The sequence below is a fragment of the Martes martes genome (genome assembly GCF_963455335.1).
Source record: "Martes martes genome assembly, chromosome: 17".
Classification (NCBI taxonomy): Eukaryota; Metazoa; Chordata; class Mammalia; order Carnivora; family Mustelidae; genus Martes; species Martes martes.
This window is the reverse complement of record NC_137905.1, coordinates 7,205,303-7,231,374: the sequence shown is the minus strand read 5'-3', so window position 1 is coordinate 7,231,374 and position 26,072 is coordinate 7,205,303. Positions and strand designations below refer to the sequence as shown.

At 48.0% G+C, this 26,072-nt stretch overlaps 1 protein-coding gene across 2 annotated transcripts in view; it reads left to right on the top strand.

Annotated features, from left to right (window-relative positions):
* BCO1 (beta-carotene oxygenase 1) overlaps window positions 1–18,286 on the top strand; it is a 40,924-nt gene extending 22,638 nt beyond the window's left edge. For both annotated transcript variants that reach the window (XM_080828200.1, XM_080828199.1), the window contains 6 exons: window positions 1,157–1,377; window positions 3,944–4,201; window positions 10,997–11,102; window positions 14,160–14,254; window positions 15,437–15,548; window positions 17,505–18,286. In XM_080828200.1, coding sequence (XP_080684326.1) covers window positions 1,157–1,377; window positions 3,944–4,201; window positions 10,997–11,102; window positions 14,160–14,254; window positions 15,437–15,548; window positions 17,505–17,734 — 1,022 coding nt within the window. In that variant the 3' untranslated portion in view covers window positions 17,735–18,286. The remainder of the gene's footprint in view (window positions 1–1,156; window positions 1,378–3,943; window positions 4,202–10,996; window positions 11,103–14,159; window positions 14,255–15,436; window positions 15,549–17,504) is intronic.
* The last annotated feature ends 7,786 nt before the right edge of the window (window positions 18,287–26,072 follow it).

Here is a 26,072-nt window from a genome sequence, read left to right as displayed (position 1 = left end):
GGTGCGCACAGGTGGCCACAAGAAAGGTGCGGACGCTTGCAGATAACTCATTATGAACCAGCCCCAGGCCTGGGCGGGGAGGCCTTTTGGCCAGCGGTGACTCATCCTGAGGGAGGAACAGGAGCAGGAACAAGTACTTCGCTCCTTTGCCATCCGGAAGCAGGGCGAGCTGCTTGGACTACTTCATGATTTCATTCTGTTCTCTCTCTCTCCACTCTGTGAGTGCTATTATCCCTAGTAACAGAGGAGGTGGCCGGGCTGAGAGGGCTGTGTCTTCTTGGCTTAACCTTGTGCCTTTGGCCATGATGACTGACCATATTCCGTTGCATCTCAGTTTCTGACCTGTAAAATGCAGATCATACAGTCTACTTCCACCGTCACAAGAGGTATAACAGCCCCTTATCACAGTGGGTGCTTAGTCTCACCCCTAGGTGTTTCTGAATGGTCAGCACAAAGAGAAATTCATGGAAACCCTGTGAGGTACATCTCAAATGCGGGTCCTCAGCAAAATACCTAAGTCGAAACCTGGGGAGCTGGCCTATCCCCAGGTGCTTGATAGAAATGCAGAATCTGATGCCCCAGCCCCACATACTGAATCAGACTCCACACTTCGATCATGATCCCTGGTGATCCCTGTGTATGAAGAGGTGTTGTTCCAGAGCAGGGGCTGACAAGCTTTTTCTGGAAAGGGCCCAAGAGTGAGTATCTGAGGCTTTGCAGACTCGTGGTCCCCGTTGCCACTCCTCAGCAGAGGCGTTGCGGCCCAAGAGCAAGGGCAGCCATGGACCCCGCATAAAGAAGCCCCAGGCTTCTCCAGCCCCTACCCGTGTTCTGAACAAACCTTGATGCAAAAGCAGGTGGAGGCTGGGTTGGGCGCCCAGGCTGTCGCGCAGACTCCTGGCCAGGAGGCCTGGCTCTGGGGCTCACTGTTTTCCAATTGTAGCACCAGGTCTCGCAGGGCAGGAGGGCCTAAGTTGGAACACTCGGAGCCCCTGTGTCAGGCTGGCAGCAGCTCCTTCACCGGTTTACTTGTCTGCTCTCACCCAGAGGTTCTTCTTAGCCACCCGGTCAGTTTAAAAGGCTCAGCCGCAGGTGATGGGGCATTGTCTGGGGCCGGCCAGGTCCCGCGCTGCTCCTGAGGCTTGCCTTTTTCTAGAGGACAAGAAGGGGAAGAACCCCTTGAAGCACACGGAGGTGTTCTGCTCCATCACCTCCCGCTCCCTCCTCTCCCCGAGCTATTACCACAGCTTCGGAGTCACCGAGAACCACATCGTTTTCCTTGAGCAGCCTTTCAAGCTGGATATCCTCAAAATGTCAACCGCGTACATCCGGGGAGCAAACTGGGCCTCCTGCCTGGCCTTCCACAAGGAGGACAAGGTAAGGCCTGGCTGGGACCCCCAGCCACATGAGGACGGCCCGAATGAGCTATGCCAGGAAGCAGACTGACATGGAGGTTGGCATGCAGGAGTTTTTCTAGGGAGCAAGGGTGGGAGCTACCATGCAGTCTCCCCAGATGCATCAGCCAAGCTTCCAGAGAGTTCTGAAACTGGATGGTCCTGCAGAGTGGTCCCAGGTGGGGGCGAGGGGTCTGGGACCCCAAGTCACTGAGTCAGTAGAGCAGACTGTCCCTGTCTGAAAAGCGTGTGACCTCAGGCAAGCTGCTCTCATCAGCCAGGCTGTTGGCACCAGCCCAGTAACCAAGGGCTACTCCTCAGTCCTGACCCATGTCTGGGCTCCTTGCACCTTGCACTGTCCATGGACAAGGCCCTTCCGGCATCCCGGCAGCCAACGGGTAATGTCAGGGAAGGGTGCTGGAGATGATTTAGACATCCTAATGATGGAGCGTTCCACCACGTGGTACAACCAAACATCTTTGGGCACACCTGAGTGTTCCAAGTGTGGATGTGTGCATATGTGCTTGTGCCTGTTGTGTATGTGCATGCCTCTGTATACGAGTGTGTGTGTGCATGCACACATATGTATGAATATGACTGAATCTGTGCTTGGATATGTGTGTACGTATATATTTACTTCCTGTTGAAATGAGCAAGTTTTTACTTGTGATAAATATCAAGCAATTCTTAGTGTTCTCTATTCAAACGGTATGCAAGAAGAGAAAGTCACCTATCAGTCCCCTGTCCTCCCCATTGCTGTCACCAGTCCCCTCTCCAGAGAGAACCACCACTATGCAGCTCTAAGACCTCTCCTTTCTTCTCAGGGAGGAGAGTGAGGTCTCTCCTCTGCTCAGAACATTCTAGTGATTTCCCATCTTCCTAAGAAAAAGATCCAAAAACTTCACTGACCAGCCTGCAAATCCTCACAGGCCCACATCCCAACCACTGGCTCCCTGCTCACTCAGCCTCCTCTTGGACTTCCTATATCTCAAACCAGCCTAACACCTTCCTGCCTCAGGGCCTTTGCATTTTCTGTCCCTTCTACCTGGAATGTTCTTCCCCAGATGGCTTCCTCCCTCAGTTAATCCATGTCCCAGCTAAATCTCCAGATCCCCGAGGCCCTTTGTGATAAACCAGTCTCCAACAGACCCCACCTCAGGCTTCTCCATCGCCTTACCTGGCTTCATTTTTCTCAGTAGTGCTCACTGTCCTTGGCACATTATCTGATCATTGACTGCTGGCCTCTCCCCCACCAGACTTACAAGCTCCATCAAAGAAGGGCCTTGGCGATTCACAGACCTGTACCCCTGGGGATAAAAATAGTTAATATTTAAAATAGTTAATAAATATTAAAAATAGTTAATAAATTAGTTAAAAAAAAAAAAAAAGAAGAAGGGCCTTGGTTTTAGTCTGTGTTTCCTGGAAAAATGTTCCTGAAAAATTGTCTGATGTGTTCTAGACCCTCCGTCTATATTTGTGGAATGAACGCTGGGGCCAGGGGCCAGCAGGGAAGCCAGCTGGAGTTGGGTTTGGTCAGCCCTGGACATCCCTTGGCCCTCAGAGAATCCCACAGTGAGAAGACCGAGCTCCTTGCTAGCAGCAGGCAGAAAGCCCTGGGAAGAGCTTTTGGAATGCGTTTAGAAGAGAGCTTTCTGGAAAGTCCCTGTGCCCAACCCAGGGATTGGGGTCATGGGGAAGAAAAGAGCTAAAATAATTCTATATTCACCTGCCCACCACCTCCACCTCCCACACTGTCAAAGCCTTCCTCCTCTGTACTTCCACTTAATGTTCAAAGCTGGGTTCTGGGGAAGGAGAGAAAGAGGCACATGAGCTGGGAGGAGTTGGCTGTAGAACAGCCCGGAGTAGTCCCTCCCTGCCTTTCAGAAGGAGGGTGGTTAGTCCAGAGCTGCCAAAAGAAAGAACCCCACACATACTTCAGATTAGGCAACTGGGGTTGCAGATATAGCTAATTACCACCCAGAGTGATACCGCCTCGTGACACCCAGAGGTGTGAGCAGATACCCATGTGGGCCCCTTAACTAGAACAGGTTTCTCCACACGGCAGCCCCCGGGATAAGGGAGTTCGCCGTGACAACTGCTTTTTGGCAAACCAGGCAGCAGGTGGACATCGGGAGACAGGCCCCAGGAGGGCTGGTGTGATTTTAGGGCTTTAGGGGCTCTGGCTGTGCGTAGACCCAAGGAGGGCTAGAGGACTGGCCAGTTTCTCCCCTACATGGCCATTGCCAGGGACCAAGCTCATCCCAGCCTGGAGTCACAGTTAAGTGAAGGAAGGGAGGGACGGTGTACCCTCAGGGGCTTCCCCCAGACTCTGTCCTCCTGGGGATGCAGAGGCCCCTGCAGCAAAGCTTTCCTCTGCTCCATCTGAAGGAGGTGATCAGGGACCCGCGAGAGCAGGGAACTGTGGGGGAGGGGGATGCTCCAGGGTCACGTGCTAGTGGACTGCAGGGCTCGGTCTTGTCCTGCACCCACTGCCATTGTGCCATGTCGGCACAGGGAAGGCTGACCCCTGGGTGTGCCTCTGCTTTCAGACTTACATTCACGTCATCGACCAGAGGACCAGGAAGCCTCTGCCCACCAAGTTTTACACGGACCCCATGGTGGTCTTTCATCACGTCAATGCCTACGAGGAGGACGGCTGCCTTCTGTTTGACGTCATCACCTACAAGGACAGCAGCCTTTACGAGCTCTTCTACTTGGCCAACCTGAACCAGGACTTTGAGGAGAACTGCAGGCTCACCTCCATCCCCACCCTCAGGAGGTTCGCCGTGCCCCTCAGTGTGGACAAGGTAATGGCTTGGAAGGGGACCCCTTTCATTCCCGGGGAGTCGTGAGCCCCAGTGGGGAGTGACTTTGACACTCACTTGATTGACATTGAAATCCCAAATGAGCTGTTCTTGGAGACAAAAACAGGCTTTCATTGTTTTCCCTGAAGTGGTGCATATTCATCATAGAAACCTAAGAAAATACCAATTAGGTAAAAAGGAAACAAACAAAAAGAAATCCCCATGAGCCTATTATGGATGTGTTCCTATTGCCTCCCACATGTCTCTCTGTTGCTCTCAGTAGACAGACAGACAGACATACTGACACACATGTTGATGTATCTGTGTTTGTGAGTATAATACACATGCCTACGGATACATGTCTCAATAAAGCTGTTAAAAATTCTGTGTAGTAGGACTTCTCTAAAACTTAGAAATGTATATTTATATTTTATATATTGCTTAATTTTAGAGAAGGAAATCACGGAGAATTTTTAACAGCTTTATTGAGAGATAATTTCACACACCATACATTTAAAATGCGCCATACAGCTGCTTTTAGTAACTTCGCAGAGTTGTGCCAGCAACTGGATTTTAAAACCTTTTTATTAGCCCGGGAAGAAACCTTGCACACCTCCACCTAGCCCCCTACCCCACTCCTTCCCCCAGCCCCAGGTGAGCACTCATCCACTTCCTGTCTCAGAGGTTCTGCCTGTTCCAGACACATCACACACGCATCAGGTGCTCTCCCACGGTGGCCGCCCTCCCTCCACACCGTGTTTCCGAGGCCCGTCTCCGCCACAGCGCATACCAGCCCTTCCTTCCCTTTCATGGTGGGATATGCATGTACTGTTTTGTGCACTGCTTTTTTCCACTTATGTGGATATCCAAACATCTCTCCATGACATTCAATATTCTTCTACAACATCGTTTTAAATATTTGCATGGCGGTTCCAGACTGGGATTCATCACTATTCACTTACCTAATGCCTGCTGTTGATTAGTCCCCTTCTTGCATTAAAAATGACCACTAGGCCAGACATTATCCTCAATTAGGGTGATGCTACCAAGGCTCCAGGCTTGGTTTCAGAGGCTACAGAGATTCCTGGCTCCAGAAATCACTGACTTCATGACTTAATTAATTTAAATGAAAGCAAATTCAATTCAACTCAATTTTGATGGCTCCTATTTACTGAATGCACTCTATGTGCCAGCTACTTTGCTAAGCATTTTATTTTCTTTGCCTCAGCTAGTGATCAAAACAACCTATGGGAGAGGTCCTCACATTAGCCTCATTTTACAGGTCAAGCAACTGAGGCTCAGAGAACTTAAGGAATACGCGCAAAGTCACACAGCCCCCAGGGACAGAGCCATGATTAGCAGAGATCTGAAGCTCTAGCCAGATACTATTGCTTGCCAAGAGTTAATCTCTGTGTTAAAAAGAAAGTTCTAGAAGTATGAGGTGTTAAAGACATAGTGGCACATACTGTTGCTTGCCAAGAGTTAATCTCTTTGTTAAAAAGAAAGTTCTAGAATTATGAGGTGTTAAAGACATAGTGGCACCTCACTGAGACTCTCTGCTTGACCCAGTCAGAAAGACTGGAAGAGAAATGGAATGAACTTCCTCCCCACGTGGTTCAGGGCTATTGAATGAACGGCCGCCTTCCACGAAGTCATCACGTGGCACTGCCCTCTGTGGCCTGCTCTCTGGACCATACTGCAGTGCCTTGCTTGGTCTCCTGGTTCCAGGAAACAGTGGGGGGTGTCACAGAGCACACGGGTGGCAAATCCCGAGGCCTGGCCCTGCCTCACACTGACCTCAGCCCAGGGATGAAACAGAGAAAGGAAACACTCCCTCCCACTGCCCACACACAGAGGGATTTTATAACCTTTTATCATGCTTGAAAAATGATTCGCTTCCTTGGAACCAGGCTAAGAAGTTCAGCATGTATATTTTGAACAGCTGCCATGTGAGCCATCTACTGCTTTGAAAGTAACAAAGAAGTGTGAGCCCTGGGAAGGGTAGCTCTGGCCACGCTGTTTAATTGCTATTTATTGTCCCTTAAAACATCTCCTTGCTTCACTCTCAAGTTCCCCTCCTGCGGGTTGAAATGGAAAAGCTGAACAGATGGACGTGGCAGACATGTCCAGATCTGGCAGCTCTAATTCTGTCCTACCCAAAGGCTTTTTAGGACAGATGGTGGGAGATGCCACGTTTCTCTGGCACCCATCCGTCCGGGGTCTTTGCAAGTCACTGTCCCTCTGCCTGCAACCCTGTCCTCTTTGTATCAGGCCTCGCTTCCTGTCTGGGCTTCAGGTTGGACTCAGCTGGGGGCTCTGAGACCACACCTGGGCTGGGCCCTGGGGGGCGGGGAAGGGCGGGGCGTGGTCTCAGCCTGCAGGGGCTTCTAATTTGCAGTGAGTCTAGCAAATTCCTGCTCAGCCTTTAGGCGTCAGGATCATCACTCCCTTTAGAGGAGTTTGTAAGTTCTGATAGCACCTGAATTTCCTTGCTGGACATTTGTCCCAGGTAAATGAACTTGTTCAGTCGTCTGCCCTGGGAAAGCTTTGACAAGCTCTTGGTCTTGTCAGCTGTTTTATCCCCTAAATCCGTCACAGGGCCTGGCACTCAAGAGGGTTCTCATTAAACTCCTAACTACTATAAATCCATGAACGAATGGTAAGTGGGTGAGAAATGTGACGGGGGTTCCCTAAAAGGACACGGGTCTCTCTATAGCATTTGGAACATTTCCCAAGTGGAAGTGCTTTCCGTATAGAATGGGCAGTAGTGAAGTATATTTAAAAGTCTGGGACCTCCCAGCTGCCCCAGATTCTCTTGTGTTTGGGCCAGCTGGGGTCAAAGGAAGGTGGGGCCCCTTGGCACTCTTGGCCTGTTGATGCAGGGTGGCACAGGGTTGTCTAAGGTGGGGCTGGGCTGGGAGGGGCGTGGACATGTACAGACAGTTCAGGTGGCTGCCCTGCCCTCCTCCTGCGGGGCTCGGTGCACTGCCTCCAGGTGGGTTCATAAGCACTTGCCTTCCCTCCCAACAGCTATCCATGTGTAAGGGGCCATCATGGGCGGAGGCACTGCGGGCTTACAACAGGTAGTTTCAACTCCTGGCTCAGTAGATTTGGTTTTTGTCTTGACCCCAAGTTCAAAAACAAAGATTCAATAATAGAAGAAGCTGCCATTTACTGAGAGCTCATTATGTGTCAGGCCCTGTGTTAGATGCCTTTTTTCTTCTTAGATCCCAGCAGAAGGGGCCCCTGCTCTGACCTTGACATTTGGGGGCAGGACTGCTGATCCAGCCTTTCCTTGGCAGTGTCCCTTCCTCACAGATTGAGGAGTTTAGAGGGCCCAAGAGCTGTGCCCATCTGGAGAGGTACCTTCCCCTGCCTCAACCAGGAACCAGCTACTGGGATCCCTAAATTCTCTGCCCAAATAGCCCCAAGACTGCTTCCAGCTCCTGCTTCTCTCTTCCTAAAAGAAGGCTGTGCCACTGGTGTACTGGCCTCAGACCCATGAGGTGGACATGGTTGGCTATTGGCTTAGTCATGCTGGCTGGGGAATCTGGGCAGTGGGAAGAAACAGGGCAGGGAACAAAGAACCTGGGCCCAGAGGCTGGCCCTCATTCTGCCACCCTATTCTGGCTCGGAACTCCAAGGAGTCCTAGAATTCCAAATTCACACATCCTTCCAGACCAGCGCTGTGCAGAAGAATCCATTGCAATGATGGAACATTCTCTGTCTAATGCAGTAGCCACTAGCCACATGGGCCAATGAACTGTGGCCAGTGCAGCTGAGGAAGTGGATGTTTAATTGTATAATTTTAAGTTAAATGTAAATAACCGCACGTGGTCAGTGTTTCCCATATGGGACAGCGCAGTTCCACATTATGAAGGTCTCTGTATCAAGATGGGGGAGAGAATGGTATCTCACTTAACAGTGTGCTCAGTGTATTTAGACATAGGGTTGGTGGGTCTCCACTCTTGTCTTGGGTCTTGCAAATTTTAGGAACTGTTAAATGCTTTGCATGCTTCTCGCCTCGTTAGTAGGACACCCCTCTGTGTTGCTTATTACCCCCATGACTACAGATGAGAGACGAAGTAAGTTGCCCAACATTGCAGGAACATCTGTGGTGTTTGAATTGGGATTTGAATGCATGTCGGTCTGGCTCTGAGTTACTGACTATGACGTGCCTGGCCCTGGACCAGGTGTTTCCATGACTATTATTTAATTGTAACCATAATCTTCAGGTATCAGTCAAAGCAACCCCACTTATGGTCACCACTCATCAAAAAGTAATGAATTGCCCCCATATTTTACAGACCAGGAAACAGGCTCAGGGAGGCTGAGGGGCCGAGGTTGGGGAGATGCTGCTCAAGCTCACACAGAAACCCGCAGAGTCCGATTTCACAGACCGGGCTTCCAAACCCCAAAGCCAATGTTTTGGGGAATTAACCACGATGGCTGTTGCTTCCGGGAGTTTCCTCAAGTTGAGGGATTTCAAAGAAAACTGTAGGATTTTGTTGACATTGGGCTAGAAAGCTCTTCTCAAAGCTGAGCACGTGGCCACCAAAAGCAGCAGAGTCATGTTCATTACCGCTGCGTGGAAAAATTCAGTTTATCCCTCAACCAGTCTGACCAGTTTCAGGCTGGAATTAGAAGATGTCTCTGTAGACGGACTCCCTGCGATGCAAGCCCAGGGCATGCACAACAGGCCTGTTGCTGTCAGGTGACTTAGCAAAGCACCAGGCAGCCTCTGCTGGTCTGTGAGACGGTACGGGTAGATGCACTCAGAGCTTCTGTTTACAAGACACCACCGATGTGCTGAGTGCAGGGTGACTTTTTCCACACATTTCATCTCATTTAATTCCTACAACCACCCTGTACAGCACATGTTTTGCACCTTGACTGTGGAAGGAAAGCTTATTGAGTCATGGATTCACTCATTCATTCAGCAGTTACTTTCAGCTCTGTGCCATGCACCGAACAAAATCTGGTCCCAGTCTAAAAGGGGAAGACAACATAAAAGAAGGAAGAAGCTCCATACAGGAGATAATGACAGCTCAGGACAAATCCCTTGGCAACATTGCAGATGGAGTTGCTGGGGAAGGAGAATTTGAGCAGAGACCTACAGAATGGGAATGGGCCAGCCTCATGGCCTTAGCACCTGCCTTGCCTACCATGTTCTTGCTTCCAAGCAGAAGAACTGGGAAGCGAAGGGCCCAGACTCTCCTTCCCTCTGTGTGGCCGTGGGCAAGCCTCTTTCCTGCTCTGGGCCTTATTTTCCTCTTCTGTCAACTGAGGGATTGAACTAAACAAATCTCAAAGGGCCCCTGCAGTTCAACTGCTAGGACGCAGCAAATCTGTCCCCCTTCCCAGCAAAAAGCTGTTCTCATTCAAATAGTTTCCTTTTAATTATAAAATTCCATTTTTGAAAAATTTGGAAAGTAGAGAGAGATTTAAATAAGAAGAAGTCAGCCATAACAGTTATTCTCAGCCTGTAAACTCCATGAAGGCAAGGACTCAGTCTTACTTCTTCATTGCCTAACCTGCACTTGCCCCAATGGTAGTAACATCATTATCATCATCATCATCATCATCAAATTGATGTAGGGGCGCCTGGGTGGCTCAGTCGGTTAAGCATCTGACTCTTGGTTTTGGCTCAGGTCCCTGATCTCAGGGTTGTGAGATCTAAGCCCTTTGCTGGGCTCCTCGCTCAGTATGGAGTCTCCTTGAGAGTCTCTCCATCTCCTTCTGCCCCTCCCACTCCCATGCTCATGCTCTCTCTCTCCATAAAATAAATAAATCCTAAAAACAGCAACAACAACAGTAACGTTATCAGCTGCCGCTAACTTTATTTAGCACTGACTGTTAAGGAGACCCTCTTGCAAACCGTCTGCATGATTATTTAATCTGCACAACAACTTGGAGATGTGTATATTCTTTGCATGATGCATCCGCTGAAACTTATTATACAAATGAGGACAGAGAACTCTCCAAAGATACTAAGTCACTTGCTCAAGGCCCCATAGCTGGTATGTAGGGAAACAGGGAGTAGTAGAACCCCAGTAAATATCTAATCAATTGTTTTAAATCCCTCTCCTGGGTTACTGTGATGATGGTAAGACACCGAACAAAGTCTGATTATAAGCTGAGACCAAGGAATGCCCTCCACAGATCCTTCACTCCCAAGCCATTCTTAGTGCATATTTGTTTTCATTTCAGCAGTGGTACATTTTCACAGGAGAAAATCGTGAAAATACAGATAAGCATAGAAAAATAAAGTCCCCATAATTCCACTGCCTGCTGTCTTGTTAATAATTGGTGTCTCCCCCAGGATCTTTTCAGTGTAAGTTCTTTTTAAACTGATTGAGCTCAGACGCATATGCAATTTACTCTACTGCTTTTCTTGGTATTCTACCATGAGCGTTTCCCATGTTATTGTGAACGCTTTATAAACATCCCTCTGATGACCGATGCAGCCTTCCCTGCAGGAAGGGAATCAGCCAGTATTTAAAAAGCGAGAACTACCAACACATTAATTTCACCCGTGAAAGATAAGATAGCCCAGAGTCGGGAAAAAAGAGCCATGAGTCTAGGGACCCCCTTCCTACCAGTAGGAGGTAACTACCAGTTACGAGGTCTCAGAGAGTAAGAATAAAAACACCAGCAATATAATAGCTGCTTCCTGTGGCTCACATGAGGCCAGAACAAGATGACATCCACTAAAGCACTTGTTTTATGACGTACCCAGTAAAACAAGTGTTTGCTCTGAATAACCTGTTTTCAATTTTTTTTTTTTTGAAAACTCAGAATGCAGAAGTGGGCTCAAATTTAATCAAACTGACATCTACAACAGCAAAAGCCCTGAAGGAAAAAGATGACCAAGTCTACTGCCAGCCAGAGTTGCTTTACGAAGGTAAAATGCATCCTCTTTGCAAGACACCTAGGGAGGGGGCAGGCTTTTGTGAATTCCCCTGAGGCCTCTCTACCTCCTCCTGATGCAGAGGAGCTGTGCCCGGACAAGGGACAAACAGGAAGACTCTTGGGCTGCCCCAGCAGAAAGCATTGGGTGACAGTTCTCCGTCAAATATCTTCAAACAGCTCCCAGGAAGGCACTGGGGCGGGGGGTGGTGGTTGGATCAGGTGATTTTCACGGCTGGTCTCTGCGAACGTTCTCATTTATTGAATGCTGACTTACTGAACAGGGACGGTGTGTCTGCGCTTCCATTTCTATACCTTCAAAACACCCTGCAGAACAGGGGTCATCAGCCCCATTCAGTGGAGGAGGAGATGGCTCAGAAAGGCTGTGCTCCACACAGAGTGTAAACCTCTCCAATAAGAGTTGCACCCATGAGAGCAGGTTTCTCAACCTGGGCAGCCCTGATGTTCGGGGCTGGGTCATGCTCTGTGCTGGGGGCCGTCCTGGGCACTGTAGGATACTGAGCAGCACCCCTGGCCTTGACTGTTAGCACCCACACTCTGAATTAGAACAACCAAAACCATGTCCAGACATTGCTGGTGTCCAATGGGGGCACCATCACCCTGATGGAGAACCACTGCCCTAGAATAGAAGCCTCCGTGTATCCCCAGCATGTGACAAAAGTGTGGCTTAGAGGCACCTCTGCTCAGCACAGGTGTGAAATGAATGGACTTGTCCAGGACACTCGCTAGAGGGTGGCTGGGCATGGCTCGGCTTTGCTCCCACGTTGGCTGCTGCCAGGTTCATGCATCTGGACGGAAACTGTCCTGGGGACTTCATTGGACCAACCGCAGATTTGCCCATAAGAATCACTGCTATAAAACAGCATCCTAGGATCCTGTAACCGGTTCCATGTGGCACCCCAGGCACTGGGAGGATTTGGAAGTGAATATGTAGGTCTTGGTCCTACTTTTTTTTTTTTCTCCCTAAAATATTACTTATTTATTTGGCAGAGAGAGAGAGAGTGCACCAGCAGGTGGAGTGGGAGGCAAAGGGAGAGGGAGAAGCAGGGTCCCAGCCAAGCAGAGAGCCCCACACGGGGCTTGATCCCAGGACCCTGGGATTACGACCTGAGTTTAAGGCAGACACTTAACTGATTGAGCCACCCAGCTGCCCCCTGGTCCCAGTTCTTAAGGCTGGCTGCCTTAAGAAGATGACTTGCATTTCTACTCACTTGCCACATGGTATGGGCAGACGGAGGGTTAAAATGCTGTGGTATTTTTTATATCTAAGAAGAGAATTCTTGCTTATTGTGGCAATCTTGGGCAATGCTGAAAAGTATGGCAATAGATAGATCCCTCATAATCCCTCCACCGTGGCAACACTTTGGAAATACCTGTTGTGTTTCTGTCATGTCTGGGTTGCTTGGCATATGTCAGGTCCTCTTCTGGAACTTCCCAGACCTCATCCTGCCAGTCTCACCCCATTATCCTTGACATTAGATGAGTTCACACACATGGAGTGCTTTACCAAGGGCCTGGCCCATAGTGGGAGTCCAGCACAAGGTAGAAGTTATCAGAACAACTCTGGGAGGTAGGTGTTGGCACATGTCATTCTTGTTTTAGAGCTGAGGACAGCAAAACTGAGGATAATTCCATAACTTGCCCAAAGATAGGCAGCAGACCTGAACCTAGGTCTCTTGGACTCAAAAACCCTTAACCTCTGCATTTACAGTTTTACAAAATGCAGACATACTGTACCATCTAGAATATTCTTAAATGGCTTCTTCTACTGAATGAATATAACCTGGGAAGTGAAATGAATATTTCCCAGATCCTGAAGATTATTCAAGAGCATGGTTTCAACAGCCTCACAGAATTCACAGGGACAAAGCCCATTTTACTTAACCAAGTACCTGAGGCTGATCATTGACAGGGTGGAGGTAAGGGGGGTTGGTGGTCCCCAGACCAGGTTTGAGGTGCAGGAGCACCATGGAAAGTCTCAGAGGTACTCTGGGGCCAACTGTGGGCACCTTTTTCTGGTTTCAGTATGTGGGTGGTCCCTTCAGCTCACAGTCACTGTGACCTGTCTCTTGGAATTTTCATGATTCCTTGTCTGTGGGCCTGGACAGCTTCGCACCTTAACAGGCCATTCGCCTGCACTCCCCGCAAGCCTGATAACGTCTCATGCCTGTGTGGCAGATTTTCCACACCTTCTTCCTCTTTTCTTGGACATTACATTTTCACCAGCAGTTGGCTCCGACTGCCTGGAATATTCTATAAGATGGGGGATTTTCATTTCAGCCCTCAGACTTAGAAATTTAATTTGCCCCCACAGGCATATATATATATACATACAAAATTTTTAGTTTTTTTATTACAAAAGTAATAGACATAACGAAAATTTCATGTAATGAGAAACCTAGAGTATACAATATAAAATACAAACTATAAGGAAGTTATTACCCCAGTAATGCTTCTGAACCTTTTCTCTACATTTGTAACACAGTGGAGATAATACTAGAACCAGCCTTCTACAGTTTGTCTTATGATATTGGCACTTTCCCATGTTATTAAAATTCTTTGCAAACATTAGTTTTACTTAGGTTACTGTGTGAACTCGCCAGATTTATTTAACTATTCCCGATGGACATCCCTTCCCATGGCTTCAGAGTTTTTTTCCACACCCCCACACATGTACACGCATACACGAGCACTTTTTTTTTAAGAGCTTTAAAAAAATTGCAGTAGCCTCTGATTCTAATCATGCAATTCTTTTTGATTTCTATCTTGGATAATTAAAGATGCTTATACACTTAAAAAAATGAGGTCTATCTTTCCTTGCTCCTGAACCTTCTCATAGAGCCAGGGTAATTATCAGAGGTTCCCTCCCCCTGCACTGTTACCAACCTTGATCTAATCCAGGCCCTGAAGCAAGTTCAGTGATCCTGGATTGGGAGCTGTTTTTGTGGACAGGACGTGGAGTCTGGCATGAAGGGTGGAGGCTCCCAGTTCTCAGCGATGGGGGATTCACTGGCTGTGTCATTCTCTCCAGGCTTAGAGCTGCCTCGGATCAATTATGCTCGCAATGGGAAGCGATATCGCTACGTCTTTGCTGCTGAAGTTCAGTGGAGTCCCATCCCAACCAAGGTACCGATCCCTATGTGACTTGGGCTGGCGCGCCCTACGACGACTGTGTCTGCCTGCAAAGCTAAACTCTAGGTTCTCAGACTGGGTGACCTTGATCAGAAAAAGGAGGTCCCTTTGGGGCAGAGGGCAGATCAGAGAGAGAGTTCCGTCCATTTGGACGGAATACCATGGAAGCGATGATGGGCCATCCAAGAAAGGCAGCCCTATCTGATGGACCGAAGCTCAGCAAAGAGGTCAGAGCTGTAGGTCATCCATTGATTTCTTTATTCAATACATGTTTATTGAGCACCAATTACGCTACAGCATGGTGGCAGTGAGGGTAAGGAGGTGAACAGGGCGATCCCAGTCCCTGCCCTCAAGGAACCTACCCTTTCAAGCAGAGGGCTGAAACTTAGACCCTTTAGTTATTTTTGCTTGTTACTATTTGTTGAACACTTACTGTACCCCAAGGACTATGTTAAGTGTACAGACATCACTTGTCTTTAATATCATTTTTAATAATAAATGGAATCTCTTTTCTAAAAAATGCAAGCATTGCAGAAATGTGCAAAGCAAAAAATTAGGGTTCACACACACACTCCCCACTAATCCCACACCCCAAGGGGAAACATGTCTATTAGGGATTAAGAGAAGTCCAGGGACTTGCACTTTTTAAAACAACAAAAGGATCGTATTACACTTTAAATGTTTGCATTGAAGACAGTCATTTATTCAACACATACAAAAATTACAGTGTAGTGCCAAATACCAGATACATTCAGGCTTTTGTTTGTTTGAACAACCATTTTTATTCCATAATATTCAAAACATTTTATAAAAGAATATATGAAAGGTCATTTTAATGAGCGTTTCTTGGGCTATTTAAAGTCAAGAAGTCATCCTTAAAAGTCTGAAGCATCCAGGAATGCTGGGTGGCTCAGTCAGGATTTTTATTTTTTAAAAATTCAGTATGTAAAACACTTTATTTTAAAAATTGGATGACAGGACCTTTGCTTAAAAATGCAAGAGGAAGCTCGCTGCTTCCATTTCTGGTGCTACACGGGCCCCAGGTAGACGCCATTTGGAGTCTACGCTGGAGGGGCTGGATCCCCTCTGTCTGTGGGCCCTGATGTCACCAGTTCCCAGGGAATGAGCATGCTCTCCAACAAGTCACTCACATGTCTCTCCTCTTTGGATATACAGATACTGAAATACGATGTTCTCACAAAGTCATCCTTAAAATGGGGACAGGAGCATTGCTGGCCAGCAGAACCCCTATTTGTCCCCACACCGGGTGCCCAGGAAGAGGATGATGGTAAGACTCCAGGAAGGGGAGCCCACTTGCCGCACTCTGCTTGCGATCACTCCTCAAACAGAGACATCGTCTGGGAGCAGTGTGACCCTCCCTCTCCAACCCCCGTATCACAGAGCTGGTGGAAACAGGCTTTGAAATCCAGGTCTGTCTGAGTCCAAAGCAGTGAATTTAAGGAGTCCCTCCAAACACACTCACTTCTGAACACCCACTGCAAGTTGAGGGGTCTCTAAGACCACCCTCAGTGTCGATAGAAGGACTCATAGAACACACTGAAAACTGTTCTGTTCATGGTTACGGTTTGGCATAGTGAAAGGACTGCAGATTGAAAGAAAAGATACCCATGGGATAGAATCCAGGAGAATGCCATTCATGGAGTGTCTGGTTGTCCCTGGAGGTCACGGCCAACCCCAACTCCTCCAACAATATCCATGGAATGTCACCAACCAGGGAAGCTCACTCAAGCCTTCATGTCGGAGCTTTTTTAGGGGATCGGTCATATAGTCACCGTTGGTTGGCTATGTAGCTGACCTTTGGCCTTCAGCCTCTCTGGAGGTCAAAGTGACATCTAAATCACTTTGCTAGGATAGATCATCAGGCTGGCCCCAGGTAAATAAAGATACTCTTATGAGGCAGGACATTATAAGGGCTTAGAGGTCACCTCCTCGGAGCAAAGGTCAGACCTCCCTTTGGGGGATATTAAATTGTTTACTACACAAAAGCCCACCTCTTTTCCACTTTAATATTCATTTCGATGGCTGGGGCAGAATCCTTAACCATCTCTAAGCATGTATTTTCTGCATGGAGCACCTATAAATGCGTGTTCGTGGCCCACCTCCCTTTTCTAGATTTCCACATGACCAAATGGTCCTTTCCCTCCTTGATTATGCCTCTGCCCCCCAAATCCCTGCCCCCACTCCTGGGGATGCTAAGGAGGGCACCCAGAGCCACAGGCGGGGCTGTCTCACTGAGCTGCCGGCTGCTTCCCTTAGGTGAAATGGAGTGGATTTCTGCCTGGGCCCTGTCTTCCTACTGAACCCGCATGGCATGGCATGCCAGGCGGCGGACCCCACGGTCCTGTCGTCTCTGAGGTGGGAGATTGTTGGCAGCACCTCCTGCTGAAGCTGGCCTCCCATTGGGCCGGCCCAGGGCTTCCCCTCCATTCTCCTGTGGGCAGGGAGTAGCAATGTCTTCATTTCACCAAAGCAGAGGCTGAGAGAATGCAACTTCCCTAAAGCCACACACCCAGTGCCTACAGAATTAGGATTTTAATCCAAGCCCATCTGACTTCAACTATGCTCAACCACCCTGAGAGCCGGGAGGCTTTGGGAGGAATCACGAGTAGATGCTGGAAGTTTAGGGGCATTATTTCATTTAATCCTCTGTCCCTTGAGAATGAGTACTTGGAATATGTCCATTTTACAGAGGGAAAGGCCGAGGCTGCGAGCGTGCTGCATGTGCATACAGTGGGCTGGGCTCATTCAAATGGCGTTGAGTGCGGCTCGTCTGAGTTTAGCCAAGTGTCATATATTAGCCCAATGCAGCACAAGACTGATTCTCCATAGTCAGACTTTCTAAATCATAGGCAAATAGCCATCCTCCAATGCAGGCAGTACTTTACAGAACGCATTCATTACTCACCATGCAAGAGGTTCTCTCAGCAACTGGGGAGGGCAGGGAGGATTCGCCTTACTCTGCAGATGAATGAACTAAGGTTCAGAGAGGTAAAGGGACTGGCTAAGGTTCAGAGAGGTAAAGGGCTGGAACTAGGTCTTCTGATTCCTCCTTCCCTGGCCTTTCCCTTCTGCTCCCACAGAATCTCCAATTCGCAGTCCTTTTGTTTTGACTCCATGCTTACTTCAAAGAGGACAGGGAGATACAGCTGAGAAACTTACCCTTCCTGCTGGAGGAGATTCAAGTCCGCATTTTTACCAAGTGTCTCTTTTTGTTTCCCCAAAGGGATTATCCTGTCAGCCATCGTCTCTACTGATCCCCAAAAGCTGCCTTTCCTGCTTATTCTGGATGCCAAAAGTTTTACAGAATTGGCTCGTGCATCCATCGATGTAGAGATGCACCTGGACCTCCATGGGTTATTCATCCCGGACACAGACTGGGACGGGAGGAAGCAGGCCCTTTCCCAGGAAGACGGGGACAGGGCTCCAGACAGCTGCGTGGCCCCGCAGGCCTGACTGGGGTGAGGCCTGGGCCCTGGGCAGAAGGGCGCCACTGGCAGGCTCCTGCAGGACTGCCGGCTGGCTTCCTCTCTGGGTGAAGGGGAGCCCCTTCATTTTGTTTGCACTTCTTTCTGTGGTTGCTTTGAGACAAAGGTGTGGAAATAGTGCTTGTTAGTATCTTTTCTTTCAACTTATTTTGGCCATAAAGACCTTGTTTGAAAGTGGATAAATATTTATTGATTAGCTCAAGCCCTTCTAAGAAAGCCTTTTTCATTATGACAATGACAGTGACTAGAAACTGTACTAAGTCACATAGTCAACCTTCTTAGAATGAGCAACCACTGACATCTCAGAGCAGAGACAAATAAACATTCATCGCTGCTCCTTCCTGTCGCCCCTTCTCGCCCTCTTTCCAGTAGACTAGCTTGTGGATCTAGGAGCTGTAGCTTTCTCCACCGTGACATTAGTAAATTATGTGGCCAGGAAGGCATATTGCTTTGGGGTCATTCTACGCAAGGCAAGGCATAATTTAAAATAATAAAAACTTGAAAGTCTGTTCCAACCTTATTTAATTTTTCCATGGCTGCTTTCTTCTGAAGTTCTTCTAAGGCAATAAAATAGAGGAGCTGGACAGTTTGTAGCCTGCTAGATGTCCCACTGTACACCCAGTGGGATGGCAGACTTGTGTTGGAATCCCCCTCTGCAGGACAAGGGTGAGGGGCTGGACACTCACCCAACTTGCCATGGCCAGGGGGCTAGAATCCAGGATTGAGGCCCAGGCCTGGGCTGGCACGAGGAGTTCTTGCCTAGCTGAGAACGAGGGCAGTGAGCCATCCCAGTGTCTGTATGGGAAAGGAGGCTCCCCAAGCTGAATGCGCCGCCAGGATGGGCTAGGTGTCTGCACAGAGGTGGTGGTAGCGACGGTGGAAGCTGGGAACAAGCCCAGAAGTGTCCCAAGTGAGCACCGGGAGCTCCACAGGTAGTTGAGTCTCACCTTTGTGGTCTAGTGGGTGCCTGGTTTAGACACCCAAACGCAGGCTGGATAATTCCAACATGCCCATGTCATAGGTTGGGGGAGCTGGGAGCCCACCCTTATTCTGCACCTGCCTCCTGCCATAAGTCTGAATTCCATTCGGTCACCAGTATGGATTCAGTGACAAGTCTTAAGGGCAGGAAGGAATCTCCGGCGACACTGCATGGAGTACCCCAGAGGGGGCAGCCCTCTCAAGGGTAGTCTTGGCTTTTGCCCTCTGGCCACCATGAAGCCATACTTAGCTTGACTCACATGTAGGCTCCATCTGGTCTGGGGGTTAGGTTTTGTTTGGAGGGGGGTTTGGGGGGGACATTTTTATTGGCCTAATTGTAGATTCTTGTGCAGTTCTAAGAAATAATACAAAAGAGATCCTGCAAGGACTTTACCAGGTTTTCCCCATAGCAGCATTATAGTACAGCAGGAGGAAGCCGACAGTGATTCAGTCCACAGATCTTTTCAGATCTCTCATTCAGATCTCTCATCTGGTACTCATTGCTATGTGTATTTAGTTCTGTGCAATTTTATCACATGTGTAAATTCCTGCAGCCACCACCGCGGTCGGGATGTTGAATGGCACATTAACACAAGGATTCATGTGGTGATTTTTTACCACTACACCAACTTCCTCCCACCATGACCCTCCCCATCCCTAGCACCTGGCAAGCACCATTCCTAAAATTCTGTCATTTCAAAGCTGTTATATAAATGGAATCACCTTTGAGGATTAACCTTTCCTAGCAGAACTGCTTGGAGATTCATCCATGCTCTGTGTTGGGTGGTTTTGTTCACTGCTGTATCCTCCGCACCTAGAACACTGCCTGCTGCACATTTATCCTCTCAATAAATATTTGTTGAGTGAATGCACGAGGGGATTCCTTCAACAAACTGGTTGTTGGTTGATAGTGTACCAACAAGAAATAGTGTACCAACAAGAAATGGATATTTTCCTAATATTTCCTAATGATCTCCTGGGACGACAAGGAAGACAATTCACAGGGAACCCAATGACAGCAGCCAAGACACCCCGTGCAGGTTCCTCTCCCTGCCATCCCTGATCCCTCCTCCCTCTTTCCCTGTCAGTTCCTCAACCCCCCTCTCCCGTCCCAGCATTTCCATTTCCCCCTTGGCTTCCAGAGCACATTCAACAAAAACCTGACCCCCGGAAATGGCAGAATAAGGACCATCTCTGCTTGCTTTGGGGATCCCGGCACCTCCAGCCTTCATGAGATCTACCGGGAGGAAATGCCAGCTATGGTGGCCTAAGACAAACGTGACTGAGGTCGGCATTCACAGAGCGGGAGTGGAAAAGAGGCGACCGATGTGACACTCACCTACTTATTATTATTCTTCAGATATTTGAGAAGAGGGTGGAACTAAGAAGTGCTTCCCCCACCCCCATTCTCCTCCATTCTGATTGCCAAACAGATCCAGACCTACTCACGAAAAAGGGTGCAGTTCTGCGGGGAAGAAAAATATGTCTGTGGTTTGTTTGCCTCGTTTGAGATGACAGGTGAGATACCAGACTGATGAGGAAGGCTGGCACACCAAATCTTTTTTTCTCAGTTTCAAAAAAAACACCAAAGGTCGATGACAGGAGGCCCGATTTATCTTGATCCTTAACGCCATCCTGTTTCATTACACACAGGCCAGGGTAATTAGCTCAAAAGGCCGCAGGAGCTAAGACGCATGCGCTTTCTCAGGCACCTCAAGACGGCGTGTCTTCCCCTCCGAGCCTTCCTTGTTATGCTTCGTGTGGGTGTAACATGTGACCAGGAAGTTCTACAGGAACAATCAATCACTCAGATTTGTTTATTGCTCTGATAAAGCCACAGCATTTCACAAGTGCTCTGAGATGTGTCAGGTACTCGGTGAGTCCTCAAATGTTTGCTGACCCACTAACTTGTTCCTCCAAAGGTTTTTCTAATTCAATTCCAGTTCAGGAATAAGCTGGATGTGTACTTGGACAGATCAACTCACGAAACATCTAAGTGCTTTCCAGCTACATCCGCATTACTGGTTCACACTCACTTCCTCCCAAAGTTACGGAGCGTCAGGCTGACTCCATTAAGAAGGTTGCTGGTCCAGGCTCAGTACAAACACCTTTGATCACTTCTTAAGTTGTTTAAAGACTGTTTGGGTGGCTTTTAAATGGCCAAGAGAAGTCTTTCCCATGGCAAATCAGGACACGCAGACAGCAGAGTCATTACCAGCGCCCTCAACAACAGGTATGAGACCGGTGGCCTCTACAGCTCAACTTCCTTCTAGGTGTTTGGCCTGGCCACCAGGTGCAGACCCACAAACACAAACACACACACACAGAGCCAGCGGCAAAAGCTGCTGGATCACGTCAGGAAACAGTCCCTTGAGGTCAAGCCCCAGCAGAGAGGCTGGGGATGTTCGTGGACCAGGTGAGCAGAGAGAGCCGTGGAAGCGCTGTGTCGGGCAGGGTAGGGATGAGCCAGCCTCTTGCCTCCTGGTGATCGGGGAAGGCTTCCCAGAAGAGTGTGCCTTCAGGAGCTGCCTGAGTGTTTGGAGGGACCACCTGGCAAAGTGCTGGTCCTTACAGGCTGATAGTGTAGCTCAGGAAAAGGATTTGGGGACGGTTGTGGGTTGACTGAACAAAGCAGGTGGACAGTGATTTCCCAGAGAAAGAGCAGTTGAAAGAGTGTGAGAATTCGGCAAATTTTGTGTGTGTGTGTGTGTGTGTGTGTGTCTGATTATAAAAATCGTGTATGTTCATCGTAGAGCACCTGATTACATTAAAAAAGAAATGAGAAAGACACCCATAGTCCCACTATCAAGAGAAAACCCCTGAAATCATTCTAGTGTGGTTTTTCTTCAGTATTTAAAATATTTGTGTGCACAGCGTATAGAGTAGCCATTGGTTTGTAACCCAGCCACCAGTTTATAACCTGTTTCTTTCACGGAACATATAATGCAGGTATTTTCTCAAAGTACTAAATTGTTCTAAAGGGAGCATGTTACTTCATCTTTGGGACATGACATGATGTACACTACCCCACTGGTGGACATTTAGGTTGTTTCCAATTTTTGACTATCATACATAATGCCTGATCAGTAACTTTGCACACATATTTCTAGAGCTCATCCCTCCTCCCGGCTCTGTATTCAAGCAGTTATTATTGCAATTTTCTTTTTGGCTAGATTCCCAACTTGGTTTTTCTGAGCCAAAGAGAAGAAAAACAAGGTTTGGGGTATTCTTTGAAAGACCTAGGGTTTTGGTTTGATTCAAAGGAAACTGAGAAGCCATTGGAGAATCCAAGAGGCTCACATGGTCAAAGTGGCTGGAGGCAACAGAAAAAAGAGGGAGTACATGGTACTATGACTTTCATCCAAATCCTCCCTTCCTCTTCGTCCCCTGTTCCACCTCCTCCATATCTTTCCATTCTGGGAAGACACTTGCTCTTTTCCAGGACTATATCCACTTCACTCACACATTCATCCATTCAGTGATAACGAAAACTGTGCTGGCATTTAATGGGGCGCACAACCAGCACCTCAGCTGTCCTCGGGGAACGGAGGGCACCGTGAAGGACACAGCACCAGGAAAACAGACCAATGCCATTCAGTGGAATGCTGGTGAGAAAAGGGAACACCGCAGGGGACACCCAATGCTGCCTTGAAAACCAGGGCTGGCTGATAGGGGAAGGATGGCAGCAGGGAACTAGAGGAAATGGGGGATTCCAGGGCTGAGGCCTGGAATCAGGGGAGAAGTTGGTAAATTTAGAAAACCTGAATGGGGAAGAAGTTGGACAGAAAAGGCAAGTTTCAGCCTGACCCCCAATTTATCTGTACTCACGTAAGAAATGGGATTGGCACTCACTCAAAAGAAATCTCCAGTGGCCTCTTAAAGGACAATCAAGGACTAATAGTCATTCTTTTTATTCTATCTTTAAAGATTTCATTTATTTATTTAGAAAGAAGTAGGGAGGGCCAGAGGGATCAGGAGAGTGACTCCCCAGCAGACTCCACCCTCCACACAGAGCCCCATGCAGGGCTCAATCCGGTGACCTTGAGATCATGACCTGAGCCCAAACCAAGAGTCGGACGCTTAACTGACTGAGCCACCCGGGCGCCCCAATAATATTTTTTTGAGATCGAATTCACACACCATAAAATTCACTCATATCAAGTATGCAGTTCAATGGTGTTTAGTATGTTCAGTGCTGTGTAACAGTCACTAGAGCATTCTCATCACCCCCAAAAGACAACCTGTCCCTATGAGCAGTCTCTCCTCCTCCTGTGCCTCACCCCCCCCAATTCTAGACAACCATAAATCTGCTTTCTATCTCCGTGGATTTATCTGTTCTGGACAGTTCATATAAATTGAATCACACAAGGTATGGGGTTTCTGTGACTGCCTTCTTTCACGCAGCATAATGTTTTCAAGGTTTGTTTATGTTGTTGCATGAATCGACACTTCCTTCTTTTTGTGGCCAAATAATATTCCATTTTATGAATACTGCACATTTTGTCTCTCTGTACATCAGGTGATGGAGATCTGGGTTGTTTCCTCTCTCGGGCTATTGTGAATAATGCTGCTATGAACATCATGTGGACATATGTTTTCATTCCTCTTACGTATATTCCTAGGAGTGAAATTGCTGTGTCACATGATCACTGTGGGTTTAACATTTTGAGGAACTGCCAGGCTGCTTTTCAAAGTGGCTGCACCATTTTGCATTGCACCAGAAATATATGAGAGTTTCCATCTTCCCACATCCTTCCTGACATGTTATTGTCTGCTGTTTTTATTTTAGCCATCCTAGATAAAATGGAGTGGTATCTTATGGTTTTGATTTGCATTTCCCTAATAACTAATGATGCTGAACATCCTTCCATGTGCTTATTGGCCATGTGTATGTCTTCTTTGTGGAGATATACCTACTCCAATCTTTTGGCACTTAAAAAAAAAAAAAAATAGGCTCCATGTCCAGTTGGGGGCTTGAAGTCACAACCCTGAGATCAAGACCTGAGCTGAGATCAAGGGTCAGATGCTTAACCAATTGAGGTATTCAGGCAACCCTCTTTTGTCATTTTTAAACTGGGGTATTTTTCTCTTCATTTTAGAGTTGTTAAGGGTTCTTTATATATTATAGATGTAAATCCCTGATCAAATGTACGATTTGCAATATTTTCTCCCATTTTGTGTGTAGTCTTTATTTTCTTGATGGTGCCCTTTGAAGTACAAAAGTTTTAAAATTTGGATGAAGTCCAATTTATGCAACTTTTTAAATTTCTTCTACTTTTGGTGTCATATCCCAGAAACCATTACCTAATCTATGGTCCCAAAGATCTCCTCCTACGTTTGCTTCTACGAGTTTTATGGTTTTAGCACTTACATTTAGGTCTATGATGCATTTTGAGTTAATCTTTGCTTACAGTGTGAGGTAGGGGTCCTACTTGACTCTTGCATACGGATATCCAGTTGTCCCAGCAGAAAAGTCACTTTTTAGGGTTGATAAATCTTCCAGGCAGGAAAAAAAATGTATCACCTTTTCCTCCATCGTTACCTAGAAGACGTTTCCTTCAACCAGCACAAAGAAACTGTAGGCAGCTCTTGGCTGATCCCAGCAAGGCCTTGGTTCAGAAACAAGGAAACCAAGATGGTAGGCCCAGTCAGTAGTGCAGGGCTCCTCGGTGATGGCTTCTTATCTTCCTCCATCTTCATCACTGGGTCCCGGCAAAGCTCCAGGTAAGTCCAGCATGTGTGCGCTTAATTTGGACTCACAAGCTCTGGCGGGATTTTCTAGTATTTTCTTTCTTTGAGTCCATCCACTGTGTTCCAGGAAGGCTGTGGGTGACTAGTCTTCCTAGAGATCCTAGCCTATCCCAGGTGGAAGGAGAGCTGGTGGTGGCTTTGGGGCTAGTGAAAAGCATGAGTTCCCTGATTTTCGTCTTCAGTCTGCCATTGGGTTGAGCAGGCTAGAGACCTTAGCCTAGTTCAGGGTTTGTTAAATTACCATGGGAATGAACACGGGAGGAACAGTGATATGTTCCTCATTTGCGGATCTTCTCTGGTAAGGGCAGGAGCTGAGCTTTCTTACTCTGACAACAGTGTAACACCAGCTGACATGTATTGACAACCGATGCTCTCCAGGCGCTGTACTTAGCCCTTTATGTGCTGGTTCCCACACAGTCCTCGGGATGCCCTGAGGGAGATCCCGGTACCATTCCCATTGGATGGATGAGAAAACTGAATCTCAGAACAGTTAAGTGACTTGCCCAGGATCACACAGATGGCTCCTGAGACTCCAAAGTCCAACTTCTTAACCACTACTTTTATTGCCTGAATCTTACTCACTTCTCCACCTTTGGGGCTTAGTACAGTGCCTGGGACAAAGCGGATCAGTCATTTAACTTCTCTGTGCCTCTGTTTCCTCCTCTGTACAATGAGGACAGTAACAGGATGTACCTCACAGGGCTACAGTGAGTATTGAATAAATCAGTGTTCCCAAAGTCTCAGTGCTAATGTGAGTTAGCTGAGGTTGTATGGGCAGTTCAGGCAGAGGATGCTACTTGTAAGCCCTCCATGAAGGCTGGTCTTGCTCTCTCTGAGCAGGGCCTTCCTTCTGCTTTGGTGAAAGAGGAAAAGGGTCAGCCTCCGTGGCACCCAGAGTGGTCCAGTCCACCCCACTGGCCAGTGGCATCATAAATGACATTAGCAGATCGTTGCCACGCCCCAAACAGCCATCGCACAACAAACAGTCTCATCGGGCACAGGCAGAACACAGTTGCCTCGAGAGGGAGCAGGTCTGTGTTACCTGGTTTCAGTTCGAATACCAGCCATCTCCTGGAGTTGATGTGACAGCTAAAGGGGATACTACGTACCAAGGGCACAGGCCAGCACCCGGCACAAGGATGCGTGGTCACAAACAGGAAGGCCACACGGCAGGGGAGGGTCTGTTTCCTTGCCTCTTCCTGCTTCCTTATCCCCCGGCTCTGGGTCTCACCCCACCTCTCCCATGATGCCCCTGCTTCAGCATCCCAACACTTTCCTCCTCTGCAGTCAAGATCGCCTACCTCCCTCTTATTAGGACCCTTTTAATTATATTTAGGGCATCCCAGATAACCGACAATACCCTTCCTATCTAAAATCCCTAACTTCAAGCCACCTGCAAAGTCCCTTTGGCATCTAGGTTACATTCGGAGGCTCCGGGAATTAGGACTTGGATATTTTGGGGGGCCATTATCCAGCCTACCCCAAGCATCGCCCTGGCTCGGCCCTTTCAGGAATGACCACAGCAGCACACGTGGCCTCCTCGCCTTCAGGTCCCGCCCAACTCTCACCTTCGGTGT